The sequence below is a fragment of the Balaenoptera physalus genome (assembly GCF_965194825.1).
Source record: "Balaenoptera physalus genome assembly, chromosome: 8".
In the NCBI taxonomy this organism is placed as follows: Eukaryota; Metazoa; Chordata; class Mammalia; order Artiodactyla; family Balaenopteridae; genus Balaenoptera; species Balaenoptera physalus.
The window spans coordinates 68,678,332-68,696,430 of NC_138887.1; the positions used below are offsets into that span (position 1 = coordinate 68,678,332).

Here is an 18,099-nt window from a genome sequence, read left to right on the forward strand (position 1 = left end):
TCTGACTGCATGTCCCTTCTCTAAGGGACCTATGACCACAATAACGGCTAAAATTTATCGATCGCTTACTATGTGCCTGACACTATTCTAAGAACTTTATGTATATTGACTCCATTTAATCCTCCCAACAACCCTGTGAGGTAGATACAATTATTATTATTATCATTATTTTCTCCATTTTATACATGAGGAACCAGAGGTGTAGAGAGGGTAAGTATCTTCTCCCAGTTACAGAGTCAGTAAGTGGTAAGGCTGTGATTTGACCCTCTGGTCCTGGGGCCTTTGCTCTTTGTCACTACCCTATGCCTACTTTGGTCCTTGGCTCCCTTGCCCTCTGCCCTCCCAGCCCAGTTCACAGCAATCCATTTCTCCCATTTGCTCCTCAATGGGGACCTTCACAGGGCCACCCTCAAGCTTGGACTCCCCAGTCTCCTGCCTCCTACCTCTTCCCTCCCTTTCCAAAAAGTCTCTCTACCTGTTCCATGAAGCTTTCCCCAGGAATGCAAAGGTATCACTGAAACAACCACAAAAAAATAATCACTTCCCTTCAACACAAGGCTTAAATGATTACTAGAAATACACAGAGAAGAAATAGTTAATACAAAAATGAAAAAGTACTCATCAATACAAATACATATTTTTAGAGAAATCAGTGCTTAAGGAGACTGTTGCACCCAGTGCAATTTCTTGTACATACAAGAGGCGATAAATAAATACATAATGAGTGACTGAATGAATGAAGTCAACTTGGGACTATGGAATCTCAACAGAGGCTTTTGAAAACTGACACTTGGATGTTTTTGTTGGATTGCTTTAAGAAGATGCTCTTCTGCAAGAAAGACCATTTTGTCAGAATATGTACAATCTAATGTTGCCACGTGTTATAAAGTTCTCCATTGAGGGTTTTCGAACAAGTCTGTTATGCTAATGCCACACGCCTGCCAAAGAAGGCAGTGACTGTTCTCTTTTATGTGCCTCTTTCACAAGTTTTTTTAAAATAACAAACATTTGCGATACCAAGAGAAAAGTTAATCTTTCTTAAGTATCAAGGTTGAGAAGGGAGAATAGCTAATTTGCTTTGTCGACTTCTGTGGAGATTTTATTACTTCAGTGTTCTATAAAACAATGTACTTACATTTCATGTTGACGTACCATTTTATGAGCTGTTAATAGAAATTACTGACTCACAAATTGAAGGAAAAACTAAGACTAATATTTTATTTATTATGTTCTAGCCAAGTGCTGAAGGCCAAGAAGAATTTAGCAGTATCTACAGCTTTGTTGTTTTAATATTCAGCTTAACTGTTTATTTTGTAATCACATCTTAGATTTAAAAAGCCATTTTAGGCTCATTTGGTTTCATTTATTAAATAGAAGTTGTCTTGCTCAAACCCTTTTGAAACAGTAAAGGTAAGGATTTATTAACAAGAGTATAATTAAAATAATGAAGAGGTTGAGCGACTCAATTGTAAAAGCAGGATTTTGGTACCTTCACTCCATAGCTGTTTCAGGATTAGCCTATCACAGAAATAGCTTGTGCTGTTACCTGGAATCAAAATATAAACTCATTCCTCACTCAGCTCTGGTATTAAAGAGAAATGCACTGCTCTGAGCAAGAAACCTTGCATTTCAGGAACCTCACCAGTCAGGTTTTTCTCAGGAAATACGGTAACTTATACAGCAAATGTCTTGATTTCTGAAAGAAGTGAATTCAGGTTTTCAGTTTTACCTTCCACTCTTTTGAAGAAACCCACCCCTTAGCCACCTGCCTGTGCTGCCCTCAAAGCACACCCTGGCCATCCCACCACCGATCCTACGTCTGCAGCTCCTGGCTGAATCCTCTCTGTCCACCCACCCACTTTTTTTTTTTAACATCTTTATTGGAGTATAGTTGCTTTACAATGGTGTGTTAGTTTCTGCTGTATAACAAAGTGAATCAGCTATACGTGTACATATATCCCCATATCCCCTCCCTCTTGCGTCTCCCTCCCACCCTCCCTCTCCCACCCCTCTAGGTGGTCACAAAGCACCGAGCTGATCTCCCTGTGCTATGTGGCTGCTTCCCGTTAGCTAACTATTTTCCATTTGGTAGTAGAGTGGCCTGGACTTATATATACCACCACCCACTTTTAACCCACAGTATCCATAATCCTGCCGACTTGTCCAGATCAAATTCCACCTCCATTATGAGCCTCCCAAGCCAGAAGTGGTGTTTCCCTGCTGAGAATATAGACACTGATTGTCCGTATGTCTTCATGTTACTTCTTTTAGACTTGTCTTTCCGTGGTTTATGTGGGTCTCCGTATCTCCGTCCCCAACTAGACTGTTAACTCCTGGAGACTGGGGACTCTGGAGACAGTCAATAATTTATTTTAACTTTTGTATCATATATACTTTTGTGAGTTGCCCTCAATCACATGACAAATGAACTGTGGCGTAAGTGTATCCTGCTTATGATAGGATTATGAAATAAAGAAGTGTGGGTATGTTATGCATGGCCTATAAAGGCAATTGCATTATTGTGTAGCGATACCTTCTACTCTGTAAAATCCGTAGCATCTCTGTACCTAAGTGGAGTTGATAAATATAACAACGGAAATGAAAAAAAGAAATACCAAGAGTGGAATACAGTAAAAGGAGTTTGAAATAGACAAAGAAAATCTTTAAAAATATATACCGTGTATAGTGAAGATGTGATTACCTATAAACCTGCACAAATAAAATCAATAGATAATGAGAAGCTAAATGCTGGCTATAGGGTTCCATCACCTGTTAAACTAAACATTTCCATACAAGTATTTATAGGCCACAAGTTGATTATTTGGATTTATTCCCACTCCCTGTCACAGCACAACCTTTATATGTATAACACCCACATGGTGGCTGAGGACATTTCTGCCCTTTAAGTCTGGGTAGAACAGGTAGGGACCCTGCCAATTTCTCAGACCATGGGAGTCCACAGCCTCCAAGATTTCTGCAAATTCCAGGGATGGGGGTGATACTTATGCTTTCAAGGCCCTGGCCTCTGGCGCTCTCCCCAACTACTAGGACACACGCACTGAAATGCACGCTGAAACTCGGCTCAAGACAGATGCCCTTAGTGGAGTTTGTTGAAGATTTGAGGAAGGCAGGGTCAAGAGCACATGGCCTTATACCAGCCAGATGGCTCCTTTCTCCCTACTATCTTCTGCTTTTTTCCCTTTTCATTCTCTCTGTCCTGGATATAGTAATTCAGATTTTCTAGAGGAAATCTTGGCCCCACCTCATTTCCCCAACCTAGATGGATTTCATTTCTAAATGTAATCTCTATAATCATTATTTCTTCAGACAAAAGTAGTATCCTTCTTGAGACTAATTCTGATCCCAGCTGTTAAATACTGTAAAAATGTCTTCCCATTACACTCATGCATTAAACAAAAAAAAACAAAAAACAAACAAAAAAACTGTATATGGTCAAAAAACTGGAAACTAGAGGAAAGCCAGGAGCTCACCTGACCTACTGCTCTGCCTCTACAGCTCCCTCACTACCCATGACTGAAGCTGCAGGTGTCCTATAAACACCACCATGGGCATATTCCACACTCCACAACAAGCTGCCCTGGGAAACTTCTGTTCCAGGCTGGCAACCCCAGTATCAACCCCATTGCCTGTCTCTGGATTCTTCCCTTTTTTCATAATACTCTGAATTGGGACGCACAGACTTATGTCCAGTTTTGTTTCCTTTCCTCTCTTCTTGAGACCACCATGATCTTCCACCCATGGGCCAGTCTCATTCTCTTTGCTCTCAGCACAGCCTCACCTCACATCTGTCCAGACAGCGGGCTTGGGACAGTGCTTTAGAGGATATGGAATTTGGATAGCTGGCCTATCGGTAATGGGTAATTAGATCTAGTTAATAGTTCAGATATCATTTCTGAATGTCCAAGTGTTCATGATCCTTATGATGCTAAGTTATTTATCTCTACAGAATGCTCTCTTTTTCAGCACTGAGGCAACAGGCAGAAAGGAGGGTTAAGTAAGCGGACCACAGTGTTATCATGCTAAGTCCTTTAGTTAATAAACCAACCTATGGATATGAGCACCAGAAGTACCCCATTCCATACCTTCTAACCACCTTCATTTTTCTTGGCAAAACTGTCTCCACAATTTGTTTTTAATTAGAAAACGCAGTATTCTATAGTTATGACACCAAGACAGCATTTTCTCTGTTTCCAGTTAAAGGAAATATAAAGATGCCAGAAAATATCTGCCCAAACTGTGCTGTTTTTCATTAGAAGGGTACTTTTAGAACCTAGTTACTACAATATCAAGTCTGTATTGTTCTAGTATCATGAAGCACAGAATTGAAATAGGTGGGTTTTTTTGTTTTCTGTTTTTTCTATCACCAGCACAACCCATTTGTTGGGTATTAAAGAAAGTGCTCACAGATATTAAAAGTTTTTCTCCTCCTTGGGAAAGGCATATCATTGAAAATGCAACGTAATTTCCATTCTCTTTTGGAGCCCTGAAGTATAAGAGCATAATTTTTCTGAGTTCCTTCAAGATAACCAGGACATTGAATGCTCCCTCTCCCCACCCCTGACTCCCCTTCCCCGCCCCATGAGCTGACTACATCAGAACTGGAGAAAGATGTCAACCCTTTGGCCATCAGTTCTTTCCCTCTGTCAGGTCGGAAGGATCACTCATGCATACATCTGCCCTGGAATGGCCTCTCACAGTCCTCCTTTTCCAAAGCAATATTCATTATAATGTAACCTATCGTGGAAAGAACACATTACTTTGCAGACAAAACTACTCAGAGATTACAGAATATCTCATATTTCATTAACATGTAAATTGTGACCAATTCCACATCTCCAATGTAACAAGTCTGGAAGTGCCATAGCCTAACTGGGTGTCAAAAACTTCTGTGTTTGGCAAATGGCTATCAAAAGAGAAAAAGAAAGTTTCCTGGGAGCTGTGGAACTCATAATGGCTTTGGAGAAGGATCGTAGCATCACAGATGTTAAGTACCAGACCAGATGCTTCTGTGGCCACGATGAACTCCAGAGTGGAGAGCCAGAGGTGTCTAATCAAGCATGCTCCTCGCGAGGTGGGACTCCATGCTGGATTACTTTTACATGACAGGGACAGTAGCCTCTACTTACTGTCTGTTCATGATGTGCCAGGTATCACAGGCATTAACGCCCATCTACCTGACCATTCTGCAAGGTCAGCATATGAGGGTATCGAGCACCTTCCAAATACTGGGCCAGTACTGGTCTAGGTGTCTTACATGGATCGTCTCTGTCACTTCTCATCACAGCTCTAGGAGATGTGAATATGATTAGTAGGCTATGCTTCCAAGGCCACAGAGTTAGTAAGTGCCAGGACGCAGATGGCTGACTCTGAAACCAGAACTCCTAATGGCCATGGCACAGTGCCCTGATGCTTCCCAGGTAACATGAGGCACTTGACATCGGTCCTCTCTCAACTAATTCTCCAACAGCTTTCTAGGATCAGTGTTACTATGCATACCTGGAAATGAAGAAAACAAGCCTCTGAGAGATTTAGGGACTTGTCCATGGACACAAAGCAAGAAATGATGCTACTGGGATTTGAACCTGGTCTATATGAATCTGAAGTACAACCGGACCCACTGTGCGGCTTCTGACAGTGAGTCTCTTGCTTGTCACGAATAAAAGCTGATCATGGCCAGAGTTTAGGTGCTCATATCTCCAGATCCTACGGGACATGAGATCATTTTTAGTTAGACATTGCCTTTCACACTTACACCTTTTCTTCTTACAGAGAAAACATGAAACGTGTGATTCAGCAAGTTCTCTGATGAACCTTATCTCCATCCTAATGTGGACTCAAATTCCAAACTCTCTTTCCACATGCTTCCCTGTTTGAAATGTTTTTGAGCACTTATGGTCCCTAAGTCACGAGGGTAGATATTAATCACTGGAGACATGTAATGCACAAAATATGGAGATAATAGCCGCTTAAAATAAAATATAGGTTGTCTCATCCAAATGAAGGGCGATCCAAAAATGGCAAGTCAAACCACTAACATTTCCTTAAATGCTATTTGCATGTTCTCTCGTCTTGTCTACAGCTCTTTCGTGCGTCTGCTCATGCTCCAAGCGCAGGTCGTGCCAAGAGGCTCGGCATAAACGGTTTCAAATGCACAGAATGTGATGGGAATCTCATCTGAAACCATATGGCCTTTCACAAATGCTCCAAATGGCCACTACTCAAAGGTACGAGATTTAAAAAATAATCCTGCCACCATTAAAAATATATGAATAAATAAACGATGGCAACAACTTCCTTTCCTCTACTGGATTCGTGGACAGGTTGGGGAGTATGAATTGCTTCTGCTCTGTGGCTGATTTTCAGTTCAGATAACTCATCTTTATTCATTTCCTTTCAGTCATGATAAGCCATATTGAGAGCAGCTGTAGGCAGGAGGAAAATAAAAAGGATCTCCTCACTCCCTCCTTCAAATCATTGTCAAACAGCCTTTATAAAGAATCCATCTGGGCTCAGTGCTGTGCTGAGCACCCACGAAATAATAGAAAACAGGAGAAAAAACAGTTCAAGTTGACTCTAACAAAGAGATTTAAAAATTACCCAAACACATGTTTTCAGGCAAAACCAAACTCAGAAATGATTTAATGCAAAGTCAGGTAGACCAAGACTAAAGGAAAATTATACTTCAAATCAAATTCAAAACCCAAACAAAACAAAGTGTACTTTAATGCTGATGGGAAACACCAATCAAATGTCTTGTTACTAGGCAGGTAACTAGCAGGGAGTGGTCTGGTAGCCACTTCTAGTAAGAGTTACGTATAAAGTTAGAAGGTGGTAAGTGAGTACCAATAAGCTAAGCCTTAAAATAGAAGAAGAGTGAAATGATCATGAGAAAACAACTTGCACAAAGTGGAAAGAAATAAGAAATGATTTACATTAGTGATTGAGTTTTTATATCTGAAAAGTCTTTCCAGGTTTACAAAGCAAATGAACTGGGAATCAAAACTCAGTTTTGTTTCATTTTTAAAAATTTTGGATGAATGATGAATATTTTTTGGTTCAGGCTTGGTCTGAATTAGGAAGTAAATGCTTTTAGCATTTTACTTAAAATGATTTCATCTGTTTTAATATATAAACGCAATAGAAATCTTGTTTATAGACCATTCTACTATACTTCAATGACACAAAAATGGCTTCAGTTTCAAAGGGGAGACTTGGCAAGTGATTACTGCATAAAATACTCAGTCTTGTTTATTTTATAACATTTTTGTTCATGCCGTTTTAATGGTTACATGAACCAAATGCTCAGGCAACTGTGCCGTAGATGATTATGAATGAGAAACAAAGATATCTTAGAGGGCAAGCTGGAAGACTAACTGCTTTGCACGTTTTCATGAAATGTAACTTATAGGGTAAAAAAGAATTCTAAGTAGTGTTTGAAAATGACCAAGAACACATAGTGACTAAAATTCACAAAGAAAGTTTTAAGATGTTAGGAGAAAAACCAACAAAAAGACCATCATAGAACACACCAAGAAAATTCAAACTTCCTTACCTTCAATTTACTAACTAGAATTAGTAATGGTTTTTATTTCCTGTCAATCTCTGAACTCTCTGCCATTTTTACACTGATGAGTACTCCTTCCTTGGTGACAGTTACCCTTCTATGGTGTCCAAAATCTGATTCTCTGTCCACTCCTGCAATGCCATCTTTTCAGTCTCCTTGGCTGGGCTGGTCTGTCTTCCTTCCTGCCCACTCCCTCTCTCCACTTACCTCCAGCAGTCCAAGATCCTACGCTTTGCTCTCTCCTGGGGGCCCTCTCACTTATGTTGACAGGTCGCTTCTGATCATTCCCAAATCAACATGTCCTTCCTCAGTCTCCACACTGTAACTGACAGACACCAGCCTATGTCCCTCTCCCACTGTGTCAACTTCAGTATGGTCAGAGCCACCTTACCACTGAGAGATCCACTCCTCCAGGCTTAAAAACTTTGACTCTTCTCTATTTTTTAAACTTTTTTCTCTCCTTTGGCCAGTATAGCCATCAGTCATTGAGTCCTACTGATGTGTCTCTCTCGGTATTTTTCCTCTCAATTCAATGCAGGCTCTCATCACATCATACCTAAATTATTACCATAATAATATTAACAACAGCTCATTAATGTCAGCTATTATGTGCCAAGCACTGCTTTAATTGCTTTATATGAATTATCTCATTACACAGGAAGAAATCAAGGCACAGAAGTGAATTTACCTGACTGAGGTCACACAGCAAGCAGAACCAGGGTATGAACCAAAGTTCTTCAGCGCTGGATTAAATTGCTCCTCACAGGATCTCTCATCCAAGCCATGCTGCACTCTACGGCCACTTTATTTTTCTAAAATAGTGTTCTAAATGTGACAGTATGTACTAGCAACCTCAATTACCCATACCTGTTGGCTCAAAATTTGAGTAAAAATTTCTGGAATTTTATCCTAAGAAAATAATTAGTAACATATGGAAAGATGTATATATAGGGATCTTCATTACAACATGATTTATAGTAGTTCAAAACTGGAGACACCTTTAATGTTCAATGGTTGATTACACAGAACTGTGGCACGTTCACATGAGGGACTATACACCGTTAACAGTGCCACTGCAGAAGAGTGTTTGATGACATGGGAAAATGTTCAAGATTTACTAAGTGGGGGGTCAGGGGGAAGCAGATTATAAGTTATATAGAGCCATATAGAGTATGGATCCAATTTTGTTAAAAAAGGAAAAAGCCCCAAACCCCAAACCAAAGCAAAACCAAAAAATCCAAAATATACCAAAATGTTAACCAAAATTGTTTCTAAGGTATTGGGACCCTAAGGGAGTTATTTTCATGCTTTTCCAAAATTTTATAATGAATATATGATACCTTGTTATCAGAGCCCCCTCTTACGATAAACATTATTTTAAAAATAACATTCAAATCCCACTACTTCTGTAGTATCATTTTTCTGCTCAAGGACGTGACAATAAATACTTAATGTCTGTTACCCTAGGTTGAAAGTTTCTCTACCTACAATTGAAGCCCCTTTGTCTAAGGCTTCTTGTTGGTTCTTCAGTCCCAACCTCTGAGTCCTTCTAGGAGACCATAGCCAAATTGATCTCTTCAGTACGCTTCTCTTACCCGTCACCCACCAGCTCCGTGATGCGTAAGGCCGAGCCATAGCACTGCTCTATCACTCACACCTCACTGCTACAGATGCATCAATTCCTCCATTGGATTCTTACAGTATAACTTGGATTTATTTAGAAACATTTGGTACTTCTTTCTAGTTTTACCATGTGTGGAAAATGGCACTCAACCTGGGGGCCATACAGGTATTATAAAAAGTCATCATTACCATATACAAGCCAGGCCAGTGCTATTAATAACATTTCCCACATTTATGTGCTGCAGTTTTATTATTTACCTGCTGGCCTTAGTTGCTCTTCAGTGTCTCCTATATCACATTGTTCACACTTGGGCTACAACACTTCCCACCTCAATTAAACAGATATATTTACACGTATGTTTCTCTTGCTCAATCGTCACTTCCTTGAGTTCAGTAATAATATCTAATTAAGCTTTATAGCACATAGCACATAGTAGTTACTCAATAAATATTTATTGGATGAATTACAGATTAGAGGAAATGGGTGAATCTGTATCTAAATAATATAAGTTGCTTGAGGAAAATCCAGGAAGCAACTTTCACATAATTGATAACCAGAATACACCACCAAACACCAGAAATGATTAAAATCTCCATGAGTGATACTGTTAAAACTAAAAATATGTCCTATGCCCACTTAGCTTTGCCAGATATCTAAGAGATGCATAAAAGTTAACCTGAATGTGTACCCATCATATTAATTTCTTATATTACATGATTGTTACTACCTAGAGATTTAGTGATAAAATAGGTGAGGGGAGGAGGAAGAGAAAAGAAGAATTTTTACTGGTTGTGAAAATTCCCAAATGGTAACTCCAGTTGCTACTTTCCCCCCAACTATATCATTAATTACTCTTAAGTTGCTATGTATCTGTAGAAACCAAAAGATCATACCACGATTCACAAGACACAATGCTATATGAATAAGTAGTCTAGATGGGGAGCTATAATTTTCTTGTGGGGCTTTGGAGAAGCTGTAACCACATGAGGAAAGTCTGACTGGTTAATATAGCCAGTCAAGCCATTGCTTGCACTTAAGAACACTGTAACCCCAAACACACAGACTTGGTTTTATATAATGCGTGGGTATAACTCCAATGAGTCTGCATACTGCAAGGATTTTTCCATCTCATGTTGGCCCTACTTTCCATTTCTTTAGACTACTTCACTTCTCTCTTTGAGCTCTATGGGTCCTAACATCACATCCTAAGTGGGCAAAACTGAGACTCCTCTTTCCATCTTAGCTACGACCATGAAATGTAGATATTTAGCTACCAGTGGATTCCGTCATCCAGCTAAACATGAACCTGGATCAAAGGGAGAATATGCAGAGAGAAAAGGGAAGCATTTTTCCTCTTCACCTGTGAATAATAAACAAAAGTACCCTTTTGGAACCAAATGGGTAACTCCAAGAGAGAAGCCATTTCAAAACAGTTTGTTATTTAGACTGTGGCAAAAGCATAGCAAACATTATTTAAAATACAACTCCTAAGAAACCAACCAGAGAAATAAAAACCAGGAAATTAAAAAGGTATAGTTTAAAATGAAACCCTATCATAACATAACTCTAGAGTTAGGGCAACTCAGGTCCAGTCCCCCGCTTTATAGACTAACCTCATTCCCTCAGGCTTTTCACAGGTGAACTTATGTTTTGCATGAGTGAGAGCACGATGAGATCCATAGCTACCTGGATTTGAATAACAACGAGCCACTGTGAGTGTGGCCACTCTGTATCGAGGATATGACGTGCAGTGAATGGACTCTGGGATGAGGATGCTCCCCTGGACCTGTTCCTATGTTAGCAAATCAGACTCACTTTGGAGCTGGGAATTTGAGTTCTGTCCCGAGTTATGAGCCTGAAGACTGGGGTACGAGCAAGATGGGGGTGAGAATAAGGGCCGAACAGTATAGCAGAAGCAAATGGAGTAGTCTCCACAAGGGAACTCCAGTCTTAAGAACAAATTATGCTTCATGGGATATACGATCCTCAGGACATTCAGGCATTGAATAGGAAATATTAATAATGATACCTGTGTCCTTTAGTGGAGAGCTTTCTACATGAAATAAAAACACTTTATGTATTAATGAGGCAAAAAAATCAAGAAATATGACTCTTGTGTTCATTATAATAAAACCTAATTTGGATTAATGGCCTGAAAGACATATCTGAATCAAAATCTAAGCTGTAACACTCTTTAAATAGATACAATTGTATTATCTTTAAATATACACAGCAGCTAGAAGAGGGCTAAATTTGTCAAGTAGGGGTCTTTCATGGGCTCACCTGGACTTAGCATATTAAAAGTAACTTTAACGTGCTTGAAAACAGTTTTCTTAATAGGATAAACACTGTCCTTTGTGTTCCTCTTCAGAACCTTTATTGCCTTAGCAAACTACTTTCCATAGATGGAGGAAAGGCCAAATTCACCAGGCCGTCTGCCTTACCAAAAATTATTATATACTAAAGTTTAAATGTCTAAAAAGTTGTATAAATTTAGTAGTTCCATATGTGTGTGTGTGTATGTGTGTACACAGACACAAACGCACCCACATACAAAACTAGCACCTTAGGCCTTTCTAGTTATCTTAGACCAACATGCAAAAAAATCACCAGTTGTCTGAAAAATAATATAAGAAGATTACATTATTTTGCTACAAAGCAGCAAAAGTAAATGGAATGACTGACAAGATTTCACCTAAATAGATAATTAATTAGCTGACCTAATATATTTTAATCTAAAAGGAGACTTGGGAAAGGGAAATACATTTTTTAAAATGTTTTAAACACAAACTGTCCCCTTGTAAACAACCAGCAATCAGGAGGTCTTACATCCCTGGCATTAGAGGGTTAAGCACTCCACTAAATGTCTCTTCCACTTCCTCCCAACCAGAGGGTGTTGTAATTTTTTGGATTTATGAATTGGCCAGGCCAGTCAGCATCTTGAACACAACAGACTCTGTCTAGATCTATACCTTACCTGCTGGGAAGAGACAATTCCCCTCACACCTGGAACCCTGAAGTCCTTTAAGCTGCCTGCTCTGTAACCGTGGCAGCTGGGCCCTACATAGTTCTTCATCTCCTGCCACCAGGGCCTCACTAAATAAAGACTATGGTGCCTCGTTAGCCAACAACTGAGTGTGAAATCACTACATTGCAGTTCCCTACTCCCTGAGTCAATCAAAAATTTTTTGCCCATTATAGATCTGGGTCAATAAAGAGATGGGGAAAAATGGAGTTGAATAAAATGAATGTTTCAGGGCAATGGGAACACACTCAAATGACATATAGTGAAATTAGTTAGTGCATTCATATAAAACAGTTAAGAACTAGCTAACAAGGGACTTCTCTGCTGGCCCAGTGGTAAAGGAAATGCCTTACAATGCAGGGGATGCGGGTTTGATCCCTGGTCAGGGAACTAAGATCCCACATGCCACGGGGCCACTAAGCCCGTGCGCCACAACTACTGAGCTTGTGCGCCTCAACTTGAGAGGCTGCATGCCGCAAACTACAGAGCCCACGCGCTCTGGAGCCTGCACACCACAACTAGAGAGAGAAAACCCGCAGGCCACAACTAGAGAGAAGCCTGTGCACTGCAATGAAGAGCCTGCGTGCTGCAACAAAAGATCCTGCACACCTCAACAAAGACCCGACACAGCCAAAAATAAATAAATAAATAATAATTTTTAGAAAAGATCTAGCTAACAAAACCACAACATGGTTACTTAATGTCAACATGGTTACTTAATGTCGTTAATACTTAATGCCATCATTGTGCTTAGAACTTGCACAGGACATATAATGGAGAAGAGTATAGAGGCAGATACGCAGCCAAGAACAACCTTTTGTCAGGTCTAAAATTGCTAACAGATTAGAGTGTGTTTGACAAGGCACTGAGATTGTAACATACGTTCTTTTGAAGGAGTTTTAACATTTTATGCATTAGCTACATGCTAACCCAGAGGGAACAAGACCTTGAACCGTTAAGAACTATCAGAATGTCATGTGCAGTAATCAGCAGGTCTTCTCCCTGCTTGGAATCCTGTGTGTGCATGTGCCCGAGGATTGAAGATGCAAGGAAGCTTGGCACAAGAGGAGGAAAGTCAAAAAGGAGTGAACACGAAGAAATAGGCTGCAATGTGTGCTGAACGCAGTGCTTTTTTCTTGAAGAAGCTCCCAATGTGAGGGGCATGTTCAAAAGAAGGTTTCAGAAGAGGGAAGGAATGTTTTGAAATAAAGCTCTTTTCAACTTTTCATCCCACCTAAATAACACCTCTTATCTAGTACTACTTCTCTAGTTGCAGGGCTATTTACTCAATATCCTTTAATATCCCTTTCACTTACATTCTCGAAGATTCTTTTTCAAGAGTGCAAAATCGTTGTATGGCAAAAGTCAGAGTGTTGAAAGAATATTACTGTTAAAAATGAATTAGGACTATTGGGTCCATCCGGAGCACTTGAAAATCATTAGGCCATTAATACAGCGCACAGTCTCCCTAATGGTACATTTTCATATATGGTGTCTTATGTCTTTATATAAAATTTCAACAACTTTTGCTGTTAGTCTGCAGACTCCTTATAGACAGCAGCTATATCTTGTCTCCCACAATGCCTGGCAAATAGCAAGAACTGAATAAACGTTTGCTGACTTGCATTGCTATAAAGGAAATGGGCAACATAACATAATACTCCTAAGCAGGCGTCCCACCAGCAGCCATGTTTACACCCCCCTCTTCATTGCTCCTCTGGGACCCCTGGGTGTCCCTGACCACAGTCCTCATGACTCTGGCCAGACTCACTGACTGTTGTCTGTCTTCCCCACAAGACTGCAGTAGCCCAAAGGATGGGCGCCAAGGCTTACTTGACATTGTAGTCTAGATATCCAGAACAGGACTGTACTTATAGGGGGCACTCTGCTTTCTACCCTAAGGCACCAAAGCTAATTATTACCTCACAAACTTCATATTCACCAAAGAAGCTGCCATCGTATCTTAGTAAAGGGACTGGAAATGCAGGATTCCTATATGAGTAAAATGTAATTATGTGCACATCATTATCTGATTTGCAAATTCTCTTTTAAAATGAATTTTTTTGTATCAAACAACTTAATTTTATCATTCACAAGTTATTCAGAACCTGGAGACAATTATTAGTTATATATGAACATATATATACACATATATACCTGTAGACAGATAGATTGATATAGAAAATTTAACCCTTAGGTCTCTTTTTACTTCTTGATTGATTTCCTGATGGTGATTTTAATGTTGAACATGCTCATTTTAAGGTTAGACATAATTAGAAATGTAGATTAGAAGGATAAAGAATTCTATGAAGTATTATCATACCAAAAGAGAAATAATTTCAGAGTTGGTTGTTTTCCTGGATTATTTATCCATTATCCAGATTTTTAGGGGAAACAAGAGAGTTCAGTTTGGAGCCTGAGACTCATAGCCTCATATATGGCAAGTTGGTAACATCTACAATAAAGTATAAGATATTTATCATATATGCAAACATAATCCGTTAGGGGAAAGGCAACATGGTTTATATATAGAGAGGGCATGTCTCTCCAATCATTTTGAGTTATTTGAGAGGGTAAATAAGCAGAGCACATAATTTATTTAAACTTTCAAAACCCTTTGACAAGGTTCCACATCAAAGACAGTTTATAAAAACGAAGTTAACATGGGATTGGGGAAAGTGTTTTCTCATGGAGAGAGGACTTGATTAAAGATGGGAAATAATGAGTAGAACCAACATTTTCCATCACACAAGTGTTAAAAGTAACTAGTAGCCAGCATCAGCTGCATTTTCTTTTTAATATTAAAAATTATCTTGGGGAGAGAGAGAGAGCACACTCAAAAAAAAAAAAAAAAGCTAATCTGCAGAATCCATTTTATCCTCTTTCAGGTGATAAAATGCTTAAAACCCTGGGAAGATCTGTATGTGTGTGTGTGTGTGTGTGTGTGTGTGTGTGTGTGAGAGAGAGACAGAGGCTGAGACAGAGAGGTCCTGGTGGAGGTGGGCCTGTTGGGGGACCAGAAAAGTGATAAGCAAATGATGCTTTTTATACCAAACTGGCTTATCTGCACCTACCCAATATGCACAGGTTTGATTACTATGTCCTGCAACATACTTGATTAAGAAAGTCCAGTGAAACTGAGGAAATAAAATATTCTAGGTATTATCTTAGAAAATGGAGGGAAAAAAATCTCAATATTATATATATACATACATGTATATATATGTGTGTGTGTGTGTGTGTGCGTGAGATAGAGAGATCAAAGAAAAACAGAGGCAGACAGAAGACAATAGAAAAATGGAGGTTGTTCGGTTGTTCAGCTTGGAAAAACAGAAGTTGAGAGAAGTGACTGGAAAAGTTTATAAAATCACAAAGGACACAAGTGGGGGTATCTATTATACTCACTGTCTGAACAGTAAAGCCAGGTAAACCCCTTTGAAGTTTAAAAGGCTCTTTCAGGACACCTGATAGGAAGGGCTTAGATTCACACAACAGGTGGCCTTTCAAGAGAAAGCGTCTAGTGAAAAACTGAAATAGGCTAAAGACTTTTGGGACATCCAGGGAGGCTAGATTCTTAACACGTTAATAAAGGAAATGAGGAGCTTCTTGTTGCATCCCCACCTTTTGAACTTTCCCTCCCCTACGCCCCTCACAGACAGGGGCTGAAAAGTAGCCAAGCTGGTGAGCCATCGCTTCCTTTCCCCTCTATTAACGCAGAAAATGGAACATGAATCACGAATGCTGCCTTACCTATCGCTGTTGTCAACATTAGCCACTAATGACCCAATCTGGGGGGAAGAGGGGTAGAGGAGAGAAGGTACCAGCCAAACAACAGTACTACCTAAAGATGTAAACGATCTTTTCTGAGGTAATTAAAAAAAATTTTGGCTGACTTTAAAGACTGACTTTCTTACGTGCAGTGCGGCATAGAACATCTTGCAGGCTGCAGATCAATAAATTCCAGCTAACTTTCAAGTCATGTTGGCATGCAGCCCCTGCTGGTTTATTAATTTAAATTTCAGCCCTCTAAAAAGATATGTCTAAAGAAATAAGGCACTATATAGATCGCAGTGAGATTGCTCAATCAGAACAGGTCTTCACATTTATTGGTTATTAACATCAGTGGGAAATCTTAAAACACTAAAGAGAAGAGGTCACCCCCCCCTTCCGTCTCATTCAGTTAGTGTTTTTCTTAGGACCCCTTTCTTTTGTTTTTAAGAGTACTTGATATCTGAGCAGCAAAAACCTATGGCTTTCCTCAGGCAAGCTTCAGCAATTAGTTAATTAAGAATAAAAAGGGTGTAAACAAAAGGACACTAACTCTATCTCAAATTCAATCTCCATGTTGGAAGGATTGTCTGCAGTGGTTGCTCCACTTGGCTTATGGGATCTTAGTTCCCTGACCAGGGATCAATCCCAGGCCCCCTGCAGTGGAAGCACAGAGTCCTAACTATTGGACCACCAGGGAATTCCTCCCTTTCTTTCCCTTTTCCTTGCCCCTCTGCACCCAACACCTATCTAACTATAAGGATATAACCTAAAAGTCTGAGAGTAGAAATGAAAAGCTAGAAATAGCTTATGTTTTTTCTTTCAGTCATCTCTCCTGTGCTTCTTTTCTTATCTTTGATACTGCACTTTGCTTTCAATTATACATTTTTAAAAGCCCTCAAATATCTGTCAGTAGATTATTCCTTTTGTGGACTTGTTCCAGGTAACAAGACATTCTGGAATTCCTGCTTCAAAACGGTTACCATTTTAAGAAGTATAAATTAATTTTACTATTAGGCTATGACAAAAATTACTGTGATAGTACAGCTGCAGTTCAAACAATGCACCCTCAAACTAAATGATTTCTGGATTATCTGTGTCACTTCTCCCTTGTATTGACATAAATAAGGGAAAGCTGCCTGAATCTATGAAAACCGGTCAGAGACTAAAGCTGCAGCTGAATTCTACGGTACCTACTGCATTTTTAATTCTGAAAGAAATATTTATGAAACAACAATACCATCTGAATATGGCCCATAATGATAGTATCTTAAGTATATGTTTTTAAAAACAAGTGCTTATGTGGAAATCTCAGATGTTTTCAGACCAATTGTGTCTTCATGAAGTTTATACAGAATATTATCATTTTATTAATAACCGTGACATGTATTTTAAGAGCCAACTGAAACAATATGAAACTTATGCCACATTTTCATGTCAAGAATTTTAGATAAAAGACAGATTTATACTTTTTATTTCTGACTGCACTCAGTTTTAATCAAGGTTCCTGGAGCTTCTCACTAACAGTGAAATTGTATTTAAATAGGGCCTTTAGGGTGCCTGAGTTACAGATTAATTAACTCAATTTAGACAGGGTTTTGGGGGCACTGTAGTTCTTCCAGCTCTAATTTTATCTCCAGAGGCAGTCAAAGTTCCTCTAGACATTAGCAACTAAATACTTGCATAGGCTTGGACTGACTGTGATTGAAACATCCAAAATAAAGCAGGCTTGTCAGAAATCAGAATAAGACCAGTGATGAGCGCAACGGGAGGACCCATGACTTGTTTACATTTCTAGCACATTGGTGCATTGGGCTAGGAATGCAGCTTCCACTCAGCTGCGGGACGGTAGGGCTGCCTCAGTCTCCTGCTCTGCAAAATGGGGATAAGAACACGTAGAGGGTTGTTATGAGGACTAAATGAGAGTATTCATGTAAAGTGCTCAACATGATGCCTGGCACACAGTAACTCAATAAGTGAGATGTTGTCACTTTTATTATTATATATCTGACTAATGTGCTTTATGGCATAGCAGAATTTTCTAGAAATAAAAGGCAGAGAGAAAAGGTTAAGGAAAAGATAAGTTTGTGGTTGTTC

At 39.4% G+C, this 18,099-nt stretch overlaps 2 protein-coding genes across 19 annotated transcripts in view; one reads left to right on the plus strand and one right to left on the minus strand.

The window, feature by feature from the left end:
* The window catches only part of MTERF1 (mitochondrial transcription termination factor 1), a 602,843-nt gene that overhangs the window by 581,713 nt on the left and 3,031 nt on the right, over window positions 1-18,099 (plus strand). For 12 of the 15 annotated variants that reach the window (XR_014266393.1, XR_014266394.1, XR_014266396.1 and 9 more), the window contains 2 exons: window positions 6,101-6,245; window positions 8,244-17,297. Coding sequence is in view for 2 of the 15 variants with exons in the window: in XM_082471746.1 (XP_082327872.1) it covers window positions 6,101-6,199 (99 nt within the window). In the remaining 13 variants the exon portion in view is untranslated. Of the gene's footprint in view, window positions 1-6,100; window positions 6,247-8,243; window positions 17,298-18,099 lie in introns of those variants that run through there. The other 3 variants (XR_014266406.1, XM_082471747.1, XR_014266398.1) reach the window with 2 other exon arrangements.
* The window catches only part of CDK14 (cyclin dependent kinase 14), a 563,146-nt gene that overhangs the window by 39,473 nt on the left and 505,574 nt on the right, over window positions 1-18,099 (minus strand). The gene's annotated exons all lie outside the window — the stretch shown is intronic.